The sequence below is a fragment of the Xenopus laevis genome, chromosome 5L (assembly GCF_017654675.1).
Source record: "Xenopus laevis strain J_2021 chromosome 5L, Xenopus_laevis_v10.1, whole genome shotgun sequence".
Taxonomy (NCBI): domain Eukaryota; kingdom Metazoa; phylum Chordata; class Amphibia; order Anura; family Pipidae; genus Xenopus; species Xenopus laevis.
The window spans coordinates 85,240,630-85,266,988 of NC_054379.1; the positions used below are offsets into that span (position 1 = coordinate 85,240,630).

Below are 26,359 nucleotides of genomic sequence, written 5' to 3' on the forward strand. Positions count from 1 at the left end.
AAATCGTACGATCGACAATACACGCAGAGATATTACCCGCAGCCGACAGAAATCTTTTAACCTGTCCAATCGACCAAACAACCGATTTCCACCGGACGAAAAATGTCGGGACTCTCCATACACGGTCCAAAAAGATCAGATCTTTGCATCTATGGCCAGCTTAACTGTGGAGCTGTTAGCTTTCATGTCTTCTCTTGTTATTGCTCACACTTATTATTTGGGAAGCTAAACAATTTTGGTTTTAATTTATATTGATCTATGTGGATTTCCTTACAATAAGGGGGTGATTTATCAAAGTTTGAATTTAAATTTTTGCCACAATTTGATTTCTTTTGCACAATAATTCACAAATTCGAGTTATATTTTTTAAAAAAAAAAAAACTCGAATGTCTGGTATTTATTAAGCACAAAAAACTCGAAAAACTCGATTGTAAAACTTCAGCCTCTAAATGCTGGCGGGTCCATATAGAAGTCAATGGGAGTTGTACTAGGCAAAATTCAAACCATTTTTTAATTAGAAATGTTTGAGTTTTTTTGAGCTTGTAAACTTACAAATTCACATTTTTTAAGCCTGTAAACTCGACAAATTTGAGTTTTCGGATTTTTTGATAAATGAACAAATATTCGAGTTTTAAAATTACGAGTTTATTCGAAGTATAAAAAAAAACTCATACATTTGAATTTTGATAAATAGGCCGCTAAGTTTTCACAAGTGGTTTTAAGCTTTGACCTTGAACTTGTAGATTTCACAATAAAGAGACGGTTCACCTTTAGTTAAGTTAACTTCTAGTATGTTATAGAATCGCTAAAATTCTAAGCAACGTTTCAATTGGTTGTCATCACTTTTTATAGATTTAAATAATTTGCTCTCCAGCTTTTAAATGGGGGGATCACTGACATCAGCTAAAAAAATGCGCCTTCTAGCTACAAATTTATTGTTGCTATTTTTTATTACTAATTTTTTCATCTTTCCACTGTTTTACACGAAGAACAGCAACTTAATTTTGTAAGGGCAAAACATGTACCTATGGGGCTTTCAAAGGTTCTGAGCTTCACTCTATGATCTGTTTACTCCAGAACTGTTGACCTGCCATCTGACCAATGACATTGCACTACTCAATTGTAATGGAGAATTACCCAGCAGTGCATTGCAGTAAAAGGAGGAAACACATAAATTTAAGACGATGATTAATGTAATTTCAGAATTTCGGTATATTAGAGAAATATTCAGCAGTGCATTTTGGGGCAAAAACAATAGATTAATAGAGTGCAACTTCAGTATGAATAGTAGAATGATGTGTCAACGATCTTGACAGACTGTTCCAAAGGAGAAACTGTATTATTACAATTGATACCCATGATTCCATACGCTTTTTTAGTTAAAAAGTTTACAATTTCCAGTGCTCCTTGCTTTTGTGATGTCTATTTCCAGAGCTCTGGGTTAGTCTTTTAAGGTTGGTGGCATTAACCTTGCTTTTCCCACGGTTAACTTTATGTGGTATGTTTACGACTTTGAACTGGAAATGATGTGTAAATAATTACCTGTTATTCCAAAACTAAAAATAGTATCAGTCTGCTTGACAGAAAGGAGTTTGTTTTTAAATATTCCGTTTTCAAAAATGTGTTATGTCAAGCTTCCAAAGCAACACATGGTACCTCAGGTAGAGTTATATTTCTGAAATCCTCCTTGGTTTTAAGCGATCTAGATTCTTATTCTATACGTTATGTCAGGAAGGACTTGTTTTATATTCAGCTTGCCTCCTGTGTTGATCTGTCAGTTTCTTTTTTATCACTCCATATGCCTCAAGAGCCCTTTTCCGTCTAAGGCTTTTTCTTATTATTGTACATTTGCTTTATACCTCTGAACACGCTGTCTTACAAAGAGCTGACATGATTATGCCCTTATTACAATACATAATGCCATTATAATGTAACAATAGTATTTTAATTATCAAAAGTTTGCTGTCTGTAAAATATAGGGGGCAATTTATGCCCAAGTGCAAGGATGCTAAAAAGAGCAACACTTTTAGTGCACACAGCTTTTCAGGAGCATGACTCTTCATCAGGTGTACAATACCTGAGCTCCAATATTGCACAGTTACATGTGGTGAAGGTGAGTTATAGTTCAATATTTGACAAAACAAGAGTTATTCAACAAGATTACGTTTTATTTACAGTACGATGTTATTGTTTCAACATATAGTCCATCAACAATCCCATAACGTCTCTAGAACAGTCTCATGAAGCTCCAATTGTATTAAAAAAGTAGATGGAGTGAGATTTACACAGATCGAGTGGCGTTCTTTATTCTTATTATATTGTCTTGCACAGTGGACAGTGGGATAGTGGAACATTTTCATTTAAAGGACCCAAAAAAAATGATTGGTGTAAACATATTTAGTATAGTAATCTGAGCACTTTTGCAATTCTGAACCTCCATTCATTTTCTATTTTATTTAGCTTTATTTTATTTAGCTTTATACTGCTAGACAGGCTTCAAACCAGGAGCTAGACTTTGCATGAAAGGGATGTTTTTTTCATCAGGGCCCCATTTTACTTTTTGTTAGGGCTGTCTGTCCAGGGGCCCAGGTGACCAATATGCAATTAGGGCAATTAGGTCTGTCGTGGTGGGCAGACCTGTTAACTTAGTAGAATGGGGCCTTATGATTCGTGATTGTGGGCCTATGTGGGTCACTGACTGTCCAAACTGTTACATTTTACATTATTTGGTACATTTCAGCAGGAGTTTCCGCCCTACTGAGCACGCTTGGTGCATTTTGCAAAACTCAGCTGGTACAATCGATATCTCATTTGCTGAGATTCTTCGAAAGCAGCTGAGAAATGTATCAACTAATATTTGTAATTGTAACAATGTAAAGAATGGGCAACCTGGTTTATTGAATGGCTATTGGGAAACACCAGAGGAAGGAAACTAAAGCAAATTAATTTTTCTTAAAATATAAAACTGTATAAAATAAATAATAGAAAATAGAATGCAGCTAAGATAAAGAAGTCATTCATCCTCATGAAAAACCCTTTAAATACAAAATTAGATTTTTTTCTAGAGTTTATTTAAGCTAACATAGTTCTTAGTAATAAAAAATGTTTTTTTTTATTATTGACATGTTTTTTAGCAGCCTTAGGATATTGTACATCACATTACCTAGAGGTCCTTTATACCTCTAGGTAGAGGTATACATCAGGGAGAGCATCAGGATCCTTGCTCTGCATTTCTCTAAAATATTATTACCCTCTGTATATCTATAAGCTAAAAATGTGCAATTTACAGTATATGACAACCAACTTTTTACTACCCTGAATAGCCGACATATGATCCTTCCATACAGAAGAAATCACTTAAAATGCTTGCTACATGATGTTGTTGCCTATACAGCAGAATGTTTTCCTACACTGCTTAGGCTAGTCCTTGAGACATGAAACAGATGACTCTGCTGCCTGTGTGTCTGGACTCAACCTTCTTACCCCCTTTTCTGTTTGTGTCTCTGCACAGGACTTGGAGAAGCCTGGGGGCACACTACTAGGCCTAGCACGTTGGATAATGTTGGCCGGGAACTGGGATCCCACCTTTTACAGGTAAAGTTATAGCCTTTCATTAATGATTGAGGAATTCAGACCTTTCCTTGAACTTTTAATTATCCATCTGTGTAATCTTTAACCCTTCACCTTTTTTTAATGACACACTCTGCTGGAAAGTGGAAATAGAGTTTCCAATGAATTGTATACAAGTGTTTCAATTTTCTCACACACAAATAAGAATCTTTATTTAAATGTAAAATAGTCTTCACTTCATATATCAATAGTATATCTAAAATATCTTGTATAAAACAGCATTCTGGGGAAGACAGACCTTTTTTTTTTTTTCAATCTTATTCCCATTTCTATAGATAACTCTTTTGGCTTATGCTTTCCTACTGGGTTTTTGATGCACAGCTAGTGTCACAATTTATACTCCTGAAGGATAAAAAAACATTTTGTTTGAAGTGCTCAATGAGAAACACGGTCACTGATCAGAAACCCCACATCTACTCTGTAAGGAAGAATTTTGGCTGCTGCTGTGCTTTTAGGGAAAACTGCAACCATTGTATGAGACCCACATTTTTCTGATTGTAATGTAGGCTGAACCACTAATTAGGGTTTGAAATGTTTGTTTAGATTTCTGGAATATGGTGATTCTTTATTTTTTATAAGTGAGGGCTTGCCTTTCTGCGGCAGATTTAATCTGCCATGTGTGGGCCATCCCCATCGTCCACACTAATGGATGTCTGGTTATAAATCAAACAAATATCTATCTGGCAGGTTTGAAAATCTGGTGGGGTGAGGCCTACAGAGCATTGATGTTGTCCACTCCCAATGGCCCTCCATTGGCCTCAGTTATGAATTAATCATTGCCCATGGTCTAAACAATTGGATCAGCCCAATTTGTCAATTATAAATACCTTGTTAAATGAGTGTACTGAATAAAAGAGAGGCTTTACTTTTCTTTGACTTGAGTTAAATAATTAGTGTATATAAACCTTTAATAGCAATGTTAGCTGACCAATGCCCACCTGCTCTGATTTCTTCTAGAGGCACTAAGTGCATTTTTCTAGTACAGTACTAGACTTTGAAGCAGTGCTATGTAATGCCTATTTTGGAGACACACAGGAGTAACATTTTTCCCTGGGAGTTTTATGTCTATTTTCAGTTTTGTCTAGCGTTTCAATGTTATTAGCCGCTAAAGAGTTTTTCACTGGACTCTAATGTGGTCTCTTTAATGGGGCCCATATACTGAAATGTTAAGTAAATTACAATTATATGATTTTGACAGTGTTTAAGCACAAGTTGATTGTAATTTAATACTCCTGTAATTCCTTGTGCAGATGTAATCGCTGTGCAGAAAATCCATCCAACAGTGGTGAAAAATTACTTAGGGTAAAATATTTATGCATTTCTGTTTCTATTAATTTGTATGTTTGATGAGCACACCCTTCCATTGTACGCTCTACACAATATGTTACAGCTTTATAAATAATAATAATAGTGTACCTATATGTAATAAACATGCATAACGATGAAAGCTTGGGATTTTGATGTTTGAATTGTGTATTTTTTATCATTTTTAAAATAATATTGATGAATTTGCTTTTTATCTGGATCCTACATATATATACATTTACCAATAATTTTTAATTATCTATTTATTTTTGGAAATAATTTTGGGATATAAATATAAAATAGTACACTGTACAAACAACAGTTGCTGAGATGAAGATTAGCAGCTAAAGAGGCAGAGTATTTTCTATGGTAATTGTGCCTCACTCCAAGGGGGTTATTTATCAAGGTCTGAATTTATCTGAGTATTTCAAAGTTAGAAATCCAAGCAACTCTGATTGCCCGAATGGACCTTATTGATGAAGAAAAAAGCCCGAAAAAATAGGGTTGGGCAAACTTCGGAGCTTTCCCTGAAAACTCCGAATTGTTTGTGGTTTCTGCGCAAAAAACTCACAAAGAGTGAGTGGAGTTTTTTTACGCAGAAACCACACACTCATCAGATATCAGTACGGACATCAGCGCAGACACTGGGACCTTCCCCATTGACTTATACAGGACCTCGAGTGCTTTTAGATGCTGGGGTTTCGGATTCTGAGTTTTTAGACCATCGGACTTTAATAAATCTTGAAAAAATTATCATTTTTTTCCCTCCAAAAACCATGAATTATTCGAGGTTTGGATATTCGGACCATGATAAATAACTAGGAATGGGCGTTTTTTTTCGCCTTGTTTCGCCACATCACAAAAAAGATGCGCGTCAAAAACGAAACTGATCAAATTGGCCCATCCTGATAAATAACCCCCCAAATGTCAGATGTTGATGTGGTAAAAATATTGTTCAGTAGATCCCCTCTAGTTTTTTTCTGCTCTTTTTGCCTCACTCAAAATGCTGTGTACCTAGTATTGGCCTTTCAGTAATGGCTATTGTTGAATCAAAAATACAGCTTATTTATGTAGTATGAGGTCTTTGCTCACCTGGGGTAGCAAGCAGAACTTGAGAATGAGCCATGCATTGATCTTTTTATTGCTTCAAAATGTAGGTTGCCATCTCAAGATCCTGTTCTCTTTTTAAAGAGGACAAAACACTGTAATGCAGTGTTAGGCTTTCAGTGCTTGAAGGCAACAAAAAGAACAGTTACATGAGGCTGCCTCATGTAAACACAAGGTTTCAGTCTCTTCCCACTGGTGTGTGTGCAAAGCAACAAATCTAATTCTATGGTGTATTGTCTTGACTTAGCAGTATTATTTGCTAGTAAAGGTGACGCAGAGAAGGACATTTATAATGTTTTTGATGTTCACAAATCTTTACATATATATATATATATATATATATATATATATATATATATATATACGATTGATAGAATTTTACACTATCTTGATCCTTTTTATGTGTGTGTGTATATATATATATAAATATATATATATATATATATATATATATATATATATATATATATATATATATATATATATATATATATACACACACATGTATTTGGCTATGATCCCTTTGGTTGTACAACACTGCAAAATATGTTAATTATAATAATAATATACCCAAGATTTGTAATTGAATGTGTGTTATATCTATATATACCGTATGTAGGTAAATAGACTATTTATTTCCTTTCCTCACATCCTTAACAATAAATCAATATTGTAATATTATATCCAGTAGTTGAAAAAGAGCTCCTGCTCGAAACACGTCATGTAATTAAAAGCACTACAACTTTTTGCAGTTAAATTCTGTGTCTGACCTTTTTGTTACCACATTTTAATTCATTGATACTGGGCTTCGTTGGACAGAAGTGGTGGTAAGAGGTCTTGAAAATTGGAATCCTTGATTTTCCTGTTTTAAGTTTATCCAGTAGTTGTTTTGGTTTTGTTCTTAGGCAAATCTGTATCAAATCCCCTGTTGTTAGTTATATGAGCTATTTATCAAACATCACCTTGGTAAGAAACCATAAAATTTGTGTAATGTAGAATTGTGCATTGCAGAAAAGTAGAGGCCCTGTCCCTGCTGGGAGAGACATGGACCATCCCAGTGCAGCAAGTGCTAAGCTGCAATATATAAAACAATAAGAGATTAAACACACACCCCATGCAGCTCCTCCTGCCTCAGTCATGTTTGATTGGAAAACTAGAAGTATAAAGCAGTGGAAAATGGATATGCGGCCACCTAAGCACATTCACAATGTAAATCTTATTTAAATGGCCTCACTGTGGGAATACAGATAAATAAACCCGATTTCAGCTTATTTCTCATTTCAACCTGTTCTTCCTCTTTTTTACTTAGACCCTAGATGGATTCATCTTTGTGGTGGCCCCCGATGGGAAAATCATGTACATCTCAGAAACAGCTTCTGTCCATCTGGGCTTATCACAGGTATGTGAAAGAGGTTATTAGTGCACAGACAATTACTCGCACTAGCAGGTGTGACTGAGGAAATACATTACTACCAGCCAGATAAACAGATGAATCAACTGATGACATTCATCCTGTGCTGTGCTTTATCTTTCTTTCTTATCCTTTGATACCTCAGTGTCAACATTCCCAGAGAACAAGTAGGATACTCTGAAAGCACTAGTCAGTGTATTTGTTTAGTTTGTTGTGCAATTACTCAGGTTACATGTTTATATAGATGTCATAGAATGTGGTATTGACACTGATATATCATTTGGTGCTTCTTTTCTTGCACATAAATGATTTGTTTCAATTTTATGTCATGCAGAACACGATATGCTGAAACAAAAGCCTCTCCATTCCATTCCATCTTGCTTTATTTTAGGTAGAGCTGACTGGGAACAGTATTTATGAATATATTCACCCTGCTGATCATGATGAGATGACTGCAGTTCTGACAGCTCACCAGCCTTACCACTCACACTTTGTTCAGGGTAAGAGCAAGGATGTTGGTACTTAGAGTGGTGTAATATTGTGAAGTTCGTGGTATGGTGTAATGTACTAAAGGTAACTGCCACTTTTCTTGCAGAATATGAGATTGAGCGCTCCTTCTTCCTACGGATGAAATGTGTTTTAGCAAAGCGGAACGCAGGGTTGACATGTGGTGGCTATAAGGTGGGTCTTGGTTAAACAAGAACTGGATAGATAAGTTTGCTGTTTAATATGTGCACATATCTATTATTATTAGCCTTTATATGTATATCACCATAACATTTACACAGTGCTTTACAGAGATAATCAATCATTCACATAAAGTCCTGCCCCAGTGGAGCTTACAGTCCAGGTCCCCTATCAATTTCATACACACTAGGATCAATTATGTCTGGAGACAATTAACCTGCCTGTTGAGTGTGGGCAGAAACCCACAGATACAAAAAGAGAGCATGCAGATACCACAGATAGTGCCCATGTGGGCTGCAAGGCATCACTGCTAACCAACGAGTGACCATGTGGATATATATATATAATAGAGTTAGCATGAATAAAACAAATGTATATGCATATTGATTAAACATGTTACCTCAAGCGTTAACTGATCTACTGATCTTATGGTATACTGCAGGTGATACATTGCAGTGGGTACCTGAAGATTCGCCAGTACAGTCTGGACATGTCGCCATTTGATGGCTGCTATCAAAATGTGGGCCTGGTGGCTGTTGGCCATTCTCTTCCTCCCAGTGCAGTCACAGAGATTAAACTTCACAGCAATATGTTTATGTTCAGAGCCAGCCTTGATATGAAGCTCATATTTTTAGATTCCAGGTAAGTTGTAAAACTCAATAAAAAAAAGTGTTGGGGGCTTATCATTTCTTTTCTTTGCCTGAAGTTGGAACCAGATTCTATGGTTCAGCCTGGTACAGTGTGTTAAGCCTAGTTGGATATCAGTTTTAACATGCTGGGAGATTGCTTTCTGATGATAACCTGCACAGAAAAAACTGTACAGACACGGTGTGACCATGAGTTCAGAGACTCCATTGGGGTCCCTGACTAATGCACAATAATATTTTTCCCATGGGCACTAAATAATGTTGGTTATTATTCAGTAGTTTAGTCAAGCAATCCAACCAGCTAAAAGGATACTTTCTATAGTTATGAACCACGTTACTTTATGAAGGATTAAAACATTTGACGATAAAGCAGAGGGATCTGAGAATGCGATATATTAACAACTATTTACTACCAAATGTTTCTTTTTTGTAGGGTAGCTGAATTAACTGGATATGAGCCTCAAGATCTGATTGAAAAGACGTTATATCATCATGTCCATGGCTGTGACACGTTTCATCTCCGCTGTGCACATCACTTGTGTAAGAATTTTATTTGTAGACAGTTCTTCATACAATTTTCAGCAGTGGCTAAAAAATATGATTAAATAGATCTATATCCACAGTATTTTATAACCAGTGACCTAATCTATGTCCATTACTTTTGTAAATGATTTATTCAAGGGGATATGAACAAGCAGTCTATCCATAGTCTACTTTAGTTATTAACAGCACAGTTAGAAAGAGAGAGAGGGACTGACTTACAAACATAGGTACTAAATTAAACAATTGCAGTTACCTATTCAAACAAATTAGATCTTTCTCTTTAATTTTAAACTTTTAGCAGGCTGTTCTAAGATACACTGCAATTTAGCACCTATGTTAGTACAGCCCTAGGCTGGGAATTAAGAAAGATTTTCTGCCTCTGAAATTAACAACCCAGTGCATGCACCATATGACATAGTGCTAACAAAAAAATTGTTACAAAAATGATAATAAAAACGAATTACTTAGCATATTCATGTGATTTCTTGTATAAGCACATTTATTTTACAGCAATGCGAAATATGTTGGCGCTCTAAAAATATGTGTCAATAATAATAATTATAATAATAATACATTAGATGCAACTGTCAAGAACACAACTGAACACTCGCCCACAATGACAGCGTAATTTTGGGACAAAATGCTGCACTGTGTGTAAAATACAAGTGATTTAAATCTGAATTTTTTTTTATTGTAAATGACCCTTATAGACATTTCTAGAAAACTATTCTAACAGGCAATACTATTTTTTTAATTTAACTTTTAAAATCCGACTCTTTTTTTTTTTCAAGTACAATATATCATAAACGTTTGAATCCTACTATAGCCCTGAAGAGATTTCAAATAAATTGAACAGTAAAGTTTAATTATAGGATATTAAGTACAGTATTAGATAACTAGGTAGTAGTGGGGCAAGGGAGAGACAAGGGATACATACTGATTAGTATTCTAATGTACCTTTCTGTGCTTCTCTTGGCAGTGCTTGTGAAAGGACAGGTCACCACCAAGTACTACAGGTTCCTGGCTAAGCACGGTGGCTGGGTGTGGGTACAGAGTTATGCTACCATTGTGCACAACAGCAGGTCCTCCAGACCCCACTGCATTGTCAGTGTGAATTATGTTCTAACGTAAGTAACCCTTGAACATCAACACTATCAGGTATATCCAGAATTCTATCCTCCTTAGCCAGTTAAGCTGAACTCTCAGACCTGATTCCAGTCTGTCACTGCACTAAGGAAAGCAAGTAAATTTATGTCCTTTTCTTGATGGTTCACGCATTAAAGTAGGGAGGTTTTTATTCTAGCACTTATCATATAGGACATCTGGTTTTCTTCTCTGTATCCATGTTCAGCTGGCTTAATTTCAACCAGATTGGCCAATAAATCTCCTTTTTTAATCTTTTACTTATTTATTATAAAACTGTGGTTAGAAGTCATTGATGTGCACACAGCTGACAGAAATCTGGCTCATGACTGCATAGCACCACTCTGACAGCGATTATTTACCATGGGAATCTTTATGCTGTAACAAGACCACTCTGTACAGGAAAGAACCCCCATCCATTATGTGCTGAGTGAGCCTACACAACATGCAACCTAAAGTAGCTCCTATCGTCATAATTGCATTTTTGAAGACTTACATTGCCAAAGTCATTTAAGCAGCATTCAGCATTCTAACTCTTTCACCTCTCGCCCTCCCGCAAACTTCTGTCCACTAACATTTGGGGATCCTGGGAGCTGTAGTTCAGCAAAAGTAGCATCACTGCAGACTGACGTCCCTTCACATTTTTTTTCAACGCTGGTTAACCACCCTAAACTGGTGTTTAGCAAATCCCACTTGAATAAACTCATTGGCTTTTGAAAGATACATGCCACCTCTGTTCACACCACACAGCATGTGAGAAAACTGCAGGCATATCTTAAGTTTTCTGGTTAGCTCATATAACTTTGACCCACACAATGTTCTACTTGCTCTTTAATAAAGGATATTGTGTGATTTGTACTGGTCAGAAAGTCATCACAGTAGGGAACTACATTAATGAAAGCATTAAAAGTCATTTTCCTTCAGCATATGTAGTTCTCCCGTTGAAACTTTGGACCTTTGATTTACTTGCAGTAAAGTTGCAGCTAATGAGCAATCTCATTAATGCTAAATTTGTTTACAGATTATAGGGAAGGCAAAAAAAGATATCATTTGTGAAAACTATTTGATTAATAGTATATTTAACATGTAGTATACACACTGGTATATATATGATATGTTGTTGTCAGATTTTTTTAGTAGAAGAAACATAGTAAGATGTATACATATGAATGCTAAATCAATAGAGAAATGCGCAATACTCTGCGAGAAAAAAATGTATAGATTTGCTGAATGTACTGAGAGACATCATCACTCTTAGGAACAGCTCATATTCTTCATTTTCTACTACAGACGAAGGTACAAATTCAATCACATATTACTCATATCATTTTCTCAACTACATTCTTTTTAGTGTTTTTTTTAATTAATTGTTGGTAAAACTTTGCCGAGTGTATGGGTTTTCAACACTTCTGTAAAGGTGTTGCACATTTATTCATTTTCTTGATTAAGAGATCCTTTGAATAAGCCTCCATCCTTTGAAATGTATTGTGTTTTAAATATATATATATATATATCCATACAAAAAAGCCGCACTCCTAGGTCTTTTGTAGAAAAAAAGGAAAAATTTATTTATATATATATATATATATATATATATATCTATATATATATATATCTATCTATATATATATATCTATCTATATATATATATATATATAAAACACAATACATTTCAAAGGATGGAGGCTTATTCAAAGGATCTCTTAATCAAAAAAATGAATAAATGTGCAACACCTTTACAGAAGTGTTGAAAACCCATACACTCGGCAAAGTTTTACCAACAATTAATTAAAAAAAACACTAAAAAGAATGTAGTTGAGAAAATGATATGAGTAATATGTGATTGAATTTGTACCTTCGTCTGTAGTGGAAAATGAAGAATATGAGCTGTTCCTAAGAGTGATGATGTCTCTCAGTACATTCAGCAATATATATCTATCTATATATATATCTATCTATATATATATATATATATATATATATATATATATATATATATATATATATACACTTCTTGTACAGTAAATAGTTTTTAGTTTTGAGGGAATGGTCTGTCATTAATAAAGGCATCGCCAGAACCAACACTGCTGGATATGACAGGCAGAGCAGACAACAGGAAAACAAAAGCAATGCTTTGCTACTTCACTGTGAAAACTAGGCAGAACTTGTCTTTGTCAATGAAGATGCTTTTGGTTAGTGGGTCTTTATAGACAAATGGGCACAGTTCTAAATAGAAATTATTGAGGATTGGATTATAAAGGTAAGGAGAAGTGAGAAAGAGATTGAAGAATTGAGAGTGAGTGCAGGATTTGTTAAAAACTTTTATTTTTAAAACCATTCCATAGACAAACAATGACAATCTGAATTACAAAAAAGCTCTATTTCATAGAGAGAGTATTTTGGCCTTTCTATAAAAAAATTTTAATAGCTTAATTAACAAGTTAAGATACTAATGACCATTTACATGCTTTTTCTGCAAATTCATGACATGGTTTCTGTCTGCATGTGTCCTGCATCAAATATCCCATGTAATCCTTTCAGTTGCAACAAGCTCATTCAACAATGCTAGTTTATGTCATTCGCAAGCCATTAAGTGATGACGAGCCAATATGGGAAATAGGTCTTAGCAACAATTGCTAGAAAATTATAGGACTTTGTATCTCTGTTGGAGGTTCTACAGTATACTATATCACAGATCAGAGGTTTTACAGACTTTTTAGAATCCCGAGATTCCATTTGTGCCTCTGTATTTGTCTTATAAGTGATTCAACTTTTTAGTTGTGCAATTTTATTGGCTCAAACAAAGTAAACAAGGCAACTTTTCGGACAGGGCAGGTTGGGTAATACCCTGTTTGGCGCCTGATCCAAAAGGGGTTGAGCACTTCAACATTTAGTGGAATTCTGTATTTGTCTAAGGCTCTTGGACCACAGATGTACTATATTAATATGTTGTATCAGACAGCCATCTTGCTGAAGTTTTAGGAATATTCTGGAGCGATAAAAAAAAATCACCTAAAATCTCATGCTAACTGGCTTTGCATCTGGGTCCTCCATCCACTTCATGTACATCATTAAAGGCCCTCAGCATAATCCAAGAATCTCTTTGAGACCTTACAGGCATATCAACATAAGCTTGCATTTGTATATAGTCGCAATCTGTATTTTCTATCTCTGCATTAAAGTCCCTATATTATGTTTTGACTTTCTTATCCGATTGTACCACTGTAAATACATTTGGTGTATTTGAAAGCTTAGAGATTAGCTGTCTGTCTATGAGAGTACATAAATGTCAACTTTCAGACAGTTTAAGATGTAAATGAAATCCATGTCATGTCTGATAAATGTAAGGGGAAGTTTAGCTTTTGATTAACTTTTAGTATTCCATGTACACCTATACTAAGCAACTTTTCAATAAGTCTTCCTGATTTCTTATTGTGTAAAGTTTTGAATTAATAGCCCTACTATTCTGCCTATTTACAGGTTGCTATTTAAAAGGTTCCTACTGTATATAAAAGTGAATGTAAAGGCAAAAAAATAAAATCCCATTATTACTTTCTTTAATGGGAAAATCTCCAATATATTTTAATTAAAAAATGTGTACCATTTGTATAAGAAACCTGCTGTATGCAGTGAAATTCACCCTTCGTTTTACTTGCATTGACTACGGATAGGAAACTTCAGACAGTCCCTAACTGCTCTGCTGGGAAATGATCATACTTTCAAACTGTAGGGGGGAGGCCACCACCTTACTTCCCAGAACTCGAGCAGCTTTGTTTGTTTCCCTATAAAGCAGCCGGCGACTGTGTAGAGATTTGTATCCACAGACCCAGTGCAGTCTGTATGTTCCGATTATTAATCAGTCTTGCTGTATGTCATTTATGGCAAAAATTATTTGACTTGTGCTGTTTTGATAATTTATGACCATCCCTAAGCTTAACCTCCCAACTGAAGCCCAGATCAAACTGAGCATGTGCATAGTCTTGCAAAGATGGTTTAACAAAGTAACAAGGTGATGACCCCCTGCAGCCAACTTTGAAAGCATAAATCATTTGTATAATTAGACTTCTGGTGCAGTAAGTTCATGTTTATATTTAGTATTTCTAGCATTATTCTATTTTAGACTTTAGTTTCCCTTTAATATTATCTCTGGTTGTCTAGTGATCACTGACTGCACCAACCCAAAACAAATCGACTGTGAGGACTACATTTTATTATTTCAGTTATTTTTTATTGGTTATGTTACTTGTGAGGACATATACTATGCACCTTACATTCTGACTTCCAAACTGATGTCTGAATGCTATGGTAATTATGTCCTAGCAACCATATTATAGTTGAATTACAAACACATATGTTACATTTCACAAGTGCATATGCCAATATAAACCAATTAGCAGTTAGTTCTAAAAAGTCTACTACAAGTTGGTAATGAAAGCAAAGACCTGCCAAAGACAAAAACCAAAGATTTCTTAAGTATGCTAGTGGGAAATAAAACTGCAAGTTTTGTCTCCGTTTTTTCCTGCAATTTTGTTTCCCTTGAACTCGAATATTTAGAAATCTGCCTCTGATTATTAATATTATCTTATATCACAGGGATAGATACAGATGATTATGCAAGCAGTACAGCAAAGAATAATGTACTATTTTCAAACAGACATGTTAAGTTCGGACCTATTTATCTCCTGGGTATAATATTAAAGATTTCCTTAGAAAACTAGTCTGTGGGCCCACATTGCAGTAATCAGTGTTAAATTGGTAAGTAAACATACATCCGCTGTGTTTCCATTTGAATCATTCCCCGAAGACATCCTGACTCTAGTTCCTATGGAAGGACTATGAAAGCAACTGTAATATAGTTCTACAGAAAATAACAGCAGAATGTATCTCCTTACTTGATAAAATGCTACTCTAAGAAAAACCCTCTGGGTATCCAGAAAGAGATGTGAGAAAATGCTATAAGCCACTTGAATGATTTATACAAAACAATACATATTTGCTTTCATAGGGAAATTCAGGAGAGTGGAGATGCTTCTTAAACTAGAAGGAATGTATGAGAGCCTGCTGCTTGGAAACATGTGTATGCATTCTATAGGGTTGTATGGCAAGTAGGCCTCTTAGGACTGCTGTCAGTAATCCAGATGTAAACATTGAGTCTGTATTGATAAATTTATCCATATTAATGGGTAGATTAACTACATGGTGGATCAACCTAAATGCTACATTCACCATAATTTGTCCTCTGTGTTTTAAGGCTAATGACACATATTCTGTATTCCCATGTCATATTTCACATTGCAATGTCATCAATGGAAAATGTGAGACAGTGCTGATTCTGGCACATTTCAGCTCATAAAAATGTTTTATTGAGTGTTTTAGGGCTGAAAAGTGCCAGTTCCAGGGTTGGCATTGGCGTTTCTGGTGTGGAAGACATGCCTCTTGTGCCCTAAGGAGTACAAAATACAGCTGAATCTTGGTATATTATGGTGTTCTTTATAGACTGTAAAAATGTACATTCCCCAATTCCCACTGATGTAATAAATCACACCAACAACACAAGCAGAAAAAGGATAGTGTACTTATGCAAGTGACCTCACACATGCACACGAAAACACATTGATTTTTTCCTTAAATCCTTAATCCTTGGGTTATGTTAAGGCTGTTAAGGCTGTTCAAAGCAAGGATTCTGATATCAGTCTTAGTTCCTATGCAGTGACAATGTAAGACAATGAAGGCAGCTGAGAGACTGATAAAATGCTCTCTGTGGGGCCATCTGTCAAATTCTCCCAGCTGTAAAAACAAGAAAAAGCCAAAAGAGAGAAATCACTATATTCATCAAGGGAATATCTTTTTCTTGCATAGTTTTCCTTTGTAAATCTCAATCTAAATGCATTATTAGCACCAATCAAGCACCAGAAATAGTACATTAAATATATAATGATATTTTGTATTTATTATTGCAGTAAATTAAAGTGAATTCCATTTAGGTTTCTGCATATTTAAAATGGACAAATACGGTAATTCAAACACATTCCTGTAAGATGGCTTGCAAGGCAACAGATTTTCCAATGGAAGTTTGTGATATGTGTTTTTGAAAGACCTAAGGGTATATTTCAAACATAAAAGACCTGAACTATGACACCATAGCCAGTGAACTAAAGATACAACATTTTTATTAGAAAGATGAATTAGAAACATTTGATTTAAACAGAAAGGTAAAAATAAAAATGTAAATGTATTGCTCATCAGTTGATGAGAGGGTCTGCCATGTATGGAGGATTTATTTAAAAGTTATTGCAAATTAAATATCTGAACAAGGGCCATATTTGTTGCCACTGTAGGTAAAATGGAAATGTAGTATAAGATTCATCATACTGAAAAAAGAAACTTTCTACATATAATCAGTTAAACATTCTGTACCACTTCTGAAATAACCATGTTACTCTCCACTATCGCACTCTCAGCTTCTGTCTATCTTTAGTCTTTCTGCATGCAGGAGTCATATTCTGACTGACAGAGCTAATATCTCTTTTGGGGGTCCTCTTTAGCTAGGAAATGTATTGGAACTCATGCTTTCAAAACAGCCAACTCTGACAGAATCTTGTCTCTCTACATGCAGGATTTATGCCAAAGTCAGCTATTTTGTTGGATTTTGGTTGTGCTGTTTGAGTGAGCTCCAATACATTTTCTAGAAAAGGGAACACCCACAAAAGATATAACAGGCCTCACTGGCAATGACAATTTGACCCCGAATCCTGCTTCAAGTGAGAATGACAGATGATGAGAAACGGATTCATCTTATATTACATTTTTATTTTCACAATAGATCCCCTTTATTCTACTGTTAAGCCAATTTAAAAATCTACCATGAAAAAAGGACTACAAATCCCATAATGTGCTATAAGGCCTTCAGACAGGTTAATGAAGCAGAGGCAGCTAGAACAAGCACATTTTTCAAGGGTAATGCAATCTATGCCTCAAAATACTTCACTTCCTAGAAGTAACCCCATATGTAATAAAAGCCACAATGTTTAGCCAGGTGGCGTAAGCCATAACAACCAATATTTACTTTTATATGCTACCTACAGATTGGTTGGTCATAGTTAATCGGACCTGTGGTAAACCTTTTGTTACATAACCCCTTAGTCTTTTCAAACAGGCTTGTGCAGAAAGACTGCAAACATATGTTGGAACTAAACTCAAAGGAACACCACAATAAAAAGTGGATGAGATGACAATAAGGATAGATACTTCTAATGCTTTATCATGGCTCACAGAAATTAGTAATAAGATAATAGTACCTTGGTTTTTTGGAAATAGCATTTGTAAGGTAATAAATGGCAATATGTTAATTTATGAGTTTACAAATGATACGAGATACGGCTTTACTGTATCATATACAGTACAGTAATTCCCCAACTGTTTACCAATATTAATATTTGTTTGAGAAGGGTATTTATAACCTTTTATAATACATAAGCTTTTAACCTGGAAGTGTATGGTAAGCATCTTGTGAGGTGGAGCAGAGTTACCCTATTTATACTGTATGTCTGGGAAGAGTTCACAAACTAATATTCATATCAGTGACAAGATAACTGTTCTGAAGCAGTCTGTTTATATGTTCAAATGTAAATAGTCAACAGCTTGTGTTTTCATCACTTACACTATTCATTGGTTAGCCTAACCTGAATTATACACCTCCCTTCGCCCCCTAGGGGTTTCACTGGAATTCACAGCCCAAGAAGATGTATTTGTGTATGTGTATATATATATATATATATATATATATATATATATATATATATATATATATATATATATATATATATATATATAGTTCACACATAGAAAGCACTCACGGCACAATATCCATAAATAGTTAAAAGACTTTTATTCCTGCAACCACATGTCTACGCGTTTCGGTCCACACAGGACCGAACTATAAATTTTGGTAAGGACCCGGCCTTTATTGATTCGAGTGGTATGTGATGATTTATGGAAATATATATATATATAATTTCTTGGAATAAATGATTCCTAGACCAGCACTCCATTTGTGAGGTGGTGTTTTGTATTATACACACAAGGATAATTGATAATTTCAAGGTGGAGTTCTGTAATATGTGTGGATAATAAAAAACACCACATCACAAAGGGAGTGCTAGTCCAGGAACTGTTTATTCCAAGTCATGATTATATGATGAGAATTTTACCGTGCACTCAGCATTTATTGAACAGGAGTGTATATAAGTATAGTCTCATCAAGTATCGGCACTCAACTAATATCATACCAAATTTCCGGGTGCATCTCCCAGAACGTTTCTCAATAATTGTAGAAATTGGAGTCACTCACGGACATAAGTAATGGTGAATTTATTAAACTTCTCACATGTTCCCCCACATCAACACGTTTCAGTTCCTCCTGATGGTTCAAAAATGCATTGATGTGGGGGAACATGTGAGAAGTTCAATAAGTTCACCAATACGTCCGTGAGTGCCTCCAATTATTGAGAAACGTTCTGGGAGATGCACCCAGAATTTGGTATGATATTAGGTGAGTGCAGATACTTGATGAGACTATACTTATATACACTCCTGTTCAATAAAGTGCACAGTTGAGTGCACGGTAAAATTCTGTGCCGATACTTGATAAGTGCCTCCAATTTATACAAAAAAAAAAAAAAAAAAAAAAAAATATATATATATATATATATATATATATATATATATATATATATATATATATATATAACAAACAGGGGAAAGTTGTGCTCACCACTATTTTTTAAAACCATTAGGCGGGGGTGCAATGAGGCTGTGACCACAAAATACATATAGACAAATACAAGAGTCCTCTGCACTCAACCCATTATCAATATATTTAAGACAGCGACATTTTGTGCATACTGCTACTAAAAAATGCCTTACCCTTTAAACAAAACAGGGATTGTTTGTCCATATATTGCAATATATTTAAGCTGGCCAACTACGTCAAAGTCATCCCATATCTGGCCAGTCCTATGCTCAATTTTATCTGATTCATTAAGAATTCTATTGCTTCATTATACATTTTACAAAGGGACTAGGTTTTACCTGCAACTTACTTGCTGCTTTCAAAGTAAACCTCCATACTTGGCTGCCCTTTTATTAGACACCAGTGGGATCATCTGACTATAGCTGGGAGGGGTGGGAGCTACAACATGGAGCTGGTCACTGCTCCTGTATAACTATAAACAAAACAGGGATTGTTTGTCCATATATTGCAATATATTTAAGCTGGCCAACTACGTCAAAGTCATCCCATATCTGGCCAGTCCTATGCTCAATTTTATCTGATTCATTAAGAATGGACAAACAATCCCTGTTTTGTTTAAAGGGTAAGGCATTTTCCAAGAACTGCATTTAACTACATTTTTGTGAGTAGCACTCGGGTCAGTTGTAGTGTAACAAACAATGGCTTGGGTATTTAAGCCATTGTTTGTTACACTACACTATCCTTGAAAAAGGTCCCCAGGTGGGACCGAAATGTCGGATAAAAATGTGTTTTCTTTGAAATAAACACTACTACTTCACTACAGAAGAGTGTGTGCTGATCCTTCATAAGAATATATATATATATATAATACACAAAAGCCATGAATATCCTGTAAATTATATCCTTATAAACGGTGAGTTCTGATATCATCAGTTATAACCGGTGAGTTCTGATGTCATTTCTGTCACATGACTCACTGAAACTTGTGTATTATAATAAATAAAGTACCCCCAGTTTGTAAAATATGAGGATATTAGAAGTTACCTCGGAGTTCCATGACCTGTATAAAAACACTCGGCCTTCGGCCTCGTGTTTTTATATGGTCATGAAACTCCTCGGTGACTTATAATATCCTTATATTTTACAAGAGGGGGTACTTTATTCACTATATATATATATATATATATATATATATATATATATATATATATATATATATATATATATATATATATATATATATATATATATATATATATATATCACTAATGAACTCTTACATATGCCATGTTTGATGATCCCTTTACATATACATTTATAGATAGTTTACACACACACACACAAAATAATCTGAAAAAAAAAAATAGACAATTAGGTTTCTTTAGAAACCACTTTCAATACTGTTGTTGATAAATGACAAGAACACTTCTTAATAGGCCTGGAGGGAGCTAAATAGATTAGAAAGCAGCAGTAGGAAGATCAATGATTTTGTTCATCGGAATAAACAGATTGGTGAAGTAATTATCGTAATTGATTTGTTTAAAGATTACTTGAAAAAAATGATAATTTAAGTAGATTATTGCATGCTTTTTCTTGTGCATCATAAGCAATTACACACGATCCTGTGAGAATAGACTTTAATTAGGGCATATTAGAGAAGAACTGAATTATAGTACTTCTAGGAAACTGACATAGGGTGCTTAAATCTTTAAGAAAATGACTTTTGCCATTTAAAGGTGTCGTAACCAGAAGAAAAAGTTTAAGCAGGGAGTTGCATCTTTTTTCAACCTTAGCCCAATTAGTGTAGTAACACCACAAAACAAAAACGTATGACAAAAAGCTGAGTGATCATTAGTCACAAAACAGTTCACTGAATGCAATTAAACACATTCTGACAGATCCTTTTGTGTCAGTATAGAAAAACCTCACGACACTCAGGTCTGCGTGAAAATTTCAATAAGTTATTGAAGCGGAGTGCAATGCATTGCACTCCGCTTCAATAAATTATTGAAATTTTCACGCAGACCTGAGTGCCGTGAGGTTTTTCTATACTGTTGCATCGGGAGGTTGCCGAGCCTCCACCCACATGCACCAGGCATATCTATATCCATTGGAAAGGAGGGTGTGCGAATCCACACTACACTGTTTAGATCCTTTTGTGTGCCATTGATAAAGAAAATGATATCAAAAACTTCATAAAAATGTCAAAAAAGTTTCATAAAGTACTTTCTTCTTCAACTTGCTATATGTAATCTTAATTTTAAAATGTTCTGTTATTTTTGGTTTTGGCTGTAATCACAGTTCCCTTTACCTGATATACCCAGATATGTAATGAAAGACACAAAGTTTGCCCAGGAACAGTAAACCATAGCAACCAATCAGCAGACAGCATTTACTGGTCACCAGTCTAAAAGCAAACATCTCATTGGTTGCTATTGGTTACTGCTCCTTGGCAAACATAGTGCCTTTTATTACATGGGGGGTAGTGTTTTCATTATTTTAAATTTTGAATCCATTGTTACATTAAATTATTTTATCCTGTTTTTCAACCAACTCCTCTGCACCTTTAACATTAGCTGTTCGTGAGAATTTTAGGCTTCTTATGCTGCCTAAAGACTCTCATAATAAAATACTGAATTTTCTTCTTTTTTCTTTTTTAGTTAATAACCAGTTTATGTATACTTTTTTTTTTTTTAATTTTTTATTAAACAGTTTCTTCGGTATACAATTTATCTGAACTTCGCTTCAGATAGTAAACAAAGTTACCATACGTATCATAGTATACCACAGAGAAACAGAATACCCTATATCCTATAATAAACATTGGTTTATAGCTAATCAGCAAACATGAGTAAGATAGACACTTTATTTGTATTAAAAACATTGAGTATACAGTATAGAACAAATAACTGTGGGTGGCATAGCGCAGTATTAGTTTATAAGGTTGCGGAGTGAAGGATGGTAGTGGATAGGCAATAATATGTTTTGAGGTCAAACTGGTACACTAAGGAGAGACTTAATAAGAAATGGCATTTTAATTGGAAATAACCTCTTGGTTTACGTCCCAATTGTTCCAAATTGGAACAAGTATTCAACAGTATTGTTGTGTAAGGCTGTCAGAAAGTCCATCCCTCTTGTGTTTTAGGATTCCGTCCAAGAGTTCCTGTTTTGTTGGTGGGATTGTCTCTTTCCATCTGCTTGCTATACAGCATCTTGCTGATGATAAGATGGAGCTGGTCAGTCTCTGTGCTGGGTTTTTAAGCTTTGGAATTTTATTCCCTAGCATAAATATTTTTATTGTCTTTCTTTATAGAGCTGAATGTATAGGCATGAAAAAGTGTTTTCATAATGTTGTATTTGTTGTATCTTGCTGTTTTTCTGCATAAAGAGAAACATAGTTTCCTTGCCAGAGGTCATAAAATATGTATAGCTGTCAGTCGAGCAGTAGTCTGTTGATTTAATTTTTGGAGGAAATTTGGTTTCCATTAGTCATTCTAGTTTAAAACACCATGAAACCTGTTGTAGAAATATTTGAAAATGCTGATTTAAATGAAAATTTAAGAAATCACAGACATCTGCACTGTTATACATAAAACAGCGACTCAGTGTGTGGATAAGAATTATTTGCATTTGGCAAATCAGAAGATTGTTTTAGGAGTTTAAATAAAAGAGCATAATGCATATTTAGTCAAGCATTACTATACTAAGGCATTAAGTAGATTAGAAATAAATGAAAGCAATTACGGGACCTGTCTAAGAAATGTAATATATCAGAGACATGAATCGACTGTTTGCACAAAACATTATAACTGGCTGCAGATGAGATTTAATCAAGTATGTGTGTTCTACATCATTTGTGTTAAGAAAAATGATTAATAAGCAAAGACTCTGAGAAACTCCAGTTTGAAGGAATCCATAATATGCAAAAATCTTTTGTTTTGTGAATAGCATTTGCCAACAGCATCTAGTGAAAGAAGAGAAAGTAAATGACGATAGCAGATTAAAACTGGCATCAATGCTTCTTATATAAAGCATGTTTCTAATTCATGGATATATTTTAAAAATGTATTTTTTCTTTATGGAAGTCCAAGGGAACTAGGTTGCATTTATATCTACAGATATCTTTAATTTATTGATTCTATTACAGAGGTAGTCAGTAGTATACATATAAAATGCTAGCCTTATATACAGGACAAACTCAATCATCTTTAAAAATACAGCATACTACAAAAAGACGATCTTCTGTGAATTAGACAGGTAGGTAGACAGATACCATGTTCCATTCTCATAATCAAATAATTTACTTATTTGTCCAGGTGAAAAATGAGTGTTAATACACAATCAATTTACAGCAATAATACTATATTTGACAACTTCCTTAGACCTTATGCACATGGTGGGGAGGCTCCTGGAACTTTGTTTGGACTTTCTGAAATCTGATCAGATGGGCCATGTTACATATCTATGAATAAAGATCTGGTACTGTTTTGTTGAATTCTCTTGGTTAGGTGTCGGTTGAAACTGGCGAGAAAGCACTACTGCAATTTATAATCTCAAAGCATGTTTTTCATAGATTTTGGAAAAAGGTCTCCCCTTTAGAGGTTGCGCTTCACGTACATACATTTGGGGTAAATATAACCCATTTAAGACAAAATACTAATTTAGACAAAAGAATTAAAGAAATCCCCATTCACCATATCAAGTTTATTTATTGTATTTAAACATGTGTTTTTTTTTATATCTATATACAGTATATGGTTAATTAAATTTTTCATTTCCATCTTTAACAGGGATACAGAATACAAAGGATTACAACTGTCTTTGGATCAAGTTACAACAAAACCACAATTCTCTTATGCAAGCTCAAATTCAACCATAAATGACAGCAGAAAATGCAGTAAATCTCGACTCTCCGGCACAAAATCGAAATCCAGAACCTCACCCTACCCACAGGTACATATTTAAATTTCAGATTTTTTTTTTTGCCATGCATTTGCTTGAATTTTGTGCAAAAACCATACCTTATATATGCAATTTAATATAAAATACATCAGGGTAATATTTAAGCAGTCACTAGCAGAGTTTTCTCTTATCTTTTATTGGAATTAATAGGGGCATAAAGGTGATTTTCTTTCCTTTGTCTAAACGTGGCAAAGTTCACATCAGTATGTCAGGAGTATTTTCACATCAACATTGCATATTCACTTAAATGCACATATGTATCTATAATAATAAGTCAAATCAAATGGACTTGCTTTATTTTCTTTTTCCTTGAAGACGTTTTGCTAGTCATCCAACTGGCTTTCTCAATTTTGAATTGATAAAGCCAGTTGATTTGACTTATACTATAGGATTCGGGGGTTTCGGCCAAATCCAAAATAGTGGACTTGGTGCATCCCTAGTTTAAGGGCATGGAAACACAAACGGATCTTAGCCGGTTAGCAGTTTAAGCTTAAGGCAACAGCACATTATGCTACCATATAAGCGATGATGAGCTTTTTTAAAAACCGTGGCGCGAACCGTGCCTAAAACACATGGCTAAGATCCGCATGTGTGTCCATGCCCTGAAAAGCAAAAGTCTGCAGCTGTTCTTGTTGTATGCAAGTCATTTGGTATTTTAGAAAAATATAACAGATTTGTTATAGTTTGAAGGCTTTCGTTTATATCACAGTGGAAATAATAGAGCACAATAATACAGCTCTAGTCATCTTGTTGTTTCATAAGCCTTTATCAAAAACTGTTGTCTTGATCTATGCGAGTGATTTCCAACATGTGGGGTTGGCCACCTTAGAGGTCCCATACTAAAACATAGTTTCCAAGAAAGATCATTCACCTCAACACACACGTGATATACAGGTAGAAACAATAGAATTCTACTTATATCTGACGATTCAGCACAAAACAGTGGCCGATGTTCAGGTGCCTTCAAAGGCACCCAATCAAAATTTTCCAACCGATCAACAAGACTGATATCCAAGCCTTCTGCCGAAATGCCGAGAGCTGGCTTCTACTAAATTGTTTCAATGTCAGAGTTACAACTTGCAGTGCAGAAAGGGTAGTATTCATACGATCTTCTTTTGGTGATAGATTATCCAAGAGAGACATCCAACAGAGGATTTAATCACTATCTCTTCCCAATGTTATCACTGAGATCCTTTTGGAAACCTTTAGTAATACTAATGTATGGGAACTACAACTTTCAATATCCATACTCATCTGAACCGATGAAGGCTGCTTATCACAAAGGTTTATCACTACATATCTTGGTGGTACATCTAGCAGTGCTTTGTGTTGTGGGGAAACAACAAAACAATCTTAAAAAGAGGATTTGAGGTCCAAAATGTGATAACAGCTGTTACTGGTATAACACATTAGCCAAGCATTTTTTCTTGTTTTTATTTTTAAATAGATTTACCCTATATTTGCCAGTGCCAGTGAGAATACAGAAGCTATTCCGTTTTACATATTAGAGTATTGATTTCCATTTGTGGTCCAATTAGAATACTTTCTAAAGGAAAGTCTGTACTATTATTCCATGTATTTTATGTAATCTTTTGCATTTGTTTAATCTTCAAGTTATCAAATTACACAAACAACTTGTAGCAGAAAGCTGATAAGCGGTAACATATTATTTTAATGAAAAGCTAGTGCAGGGCATAATGTCATTACTGAAAGTGATATTCCTCATGTGCAAGAAGGTATCATTCTGATCTCAGCAAATTGGTATTTGGTTACTCTGTATTAAGATTCTAAAAATTAAAGTTTTTAAATTGAAATGACACCAGAGAGGCAATATGCAGTGTGCATCCTTCAGCTCAAAAGAAAGATTAAGGCTGAGCACATTTCAAAATATATATGTAATTCCTACATTCATTAAAAGGGCCTTCTGCACTGAGCATGCAGTACATTTTTATAAAGCAGCTCTCTGGACTACTGCAATTTTCTACAATATTGTATTTCTAAAGACCATTAAATATAAAATGCAATAAGAGATGAGACACACAATTGCTCAGACACTTAAAATATAAAAACCTTGTAGGCAACCCATGCACATTTTGATCCAGTGATTGGATCACACATTGGATAGATTGCATAGATCCACGCACTAGGCCCAAGGTCTGGAACCTATTCAGT

The 26,359-nt window shown here is 34.8% G+C and overlaps 1 protein-coding gene across 1 annotated transcript in view; it reads left to right on the forward strand.

Moving 5' to 3' along the window:
• sim1.L (SIM bHLH transcription factor 1 L homeolog) overlaps nucleotides 1-26,359 on the forward strand; it is a 56,186-nt gene that overhangs the window by 19,757 nt on the left and 10,070 nt on the right. The window contains exons 2-9 of the mRNA XM_018263368.2: nucleotides 3,512-3,594; nucleotides 7,352-7,441; nucleotides 7,845-7,953; nucleotides 8,049-8,134; nucleotides 8,583-8,782; nucleotides 9,221-9,327; nucleotides 10,310-10,457; nucleotides 24,016-24,178. Coding sequence (XP_018118857.1) covers nucleotides 3,512-3,594; nucleotides 7,352-7,441; nucleotides 7,845-7,953; nucleotides 8,049-8,134; nucleotides 8,583-8,782; nucleotides 9,221-9,327; nucleotides 10,310-10,457; nucleotides 24,016-24,178 — 986 coding nt within the window. The remainder of the gene's footprint in view (nucleotides 1-3,511; nucleotides 3,595-7,351; nucleotides 7,442-7,844; nucleotides 7,954-8,048; nucleotides 8,135-8,582; nucleotides 8,783-9,220; nucleotides 9,328-10,309; nucleotides 10,458-24,015; nucleotides 24,179-26,359) is intronic.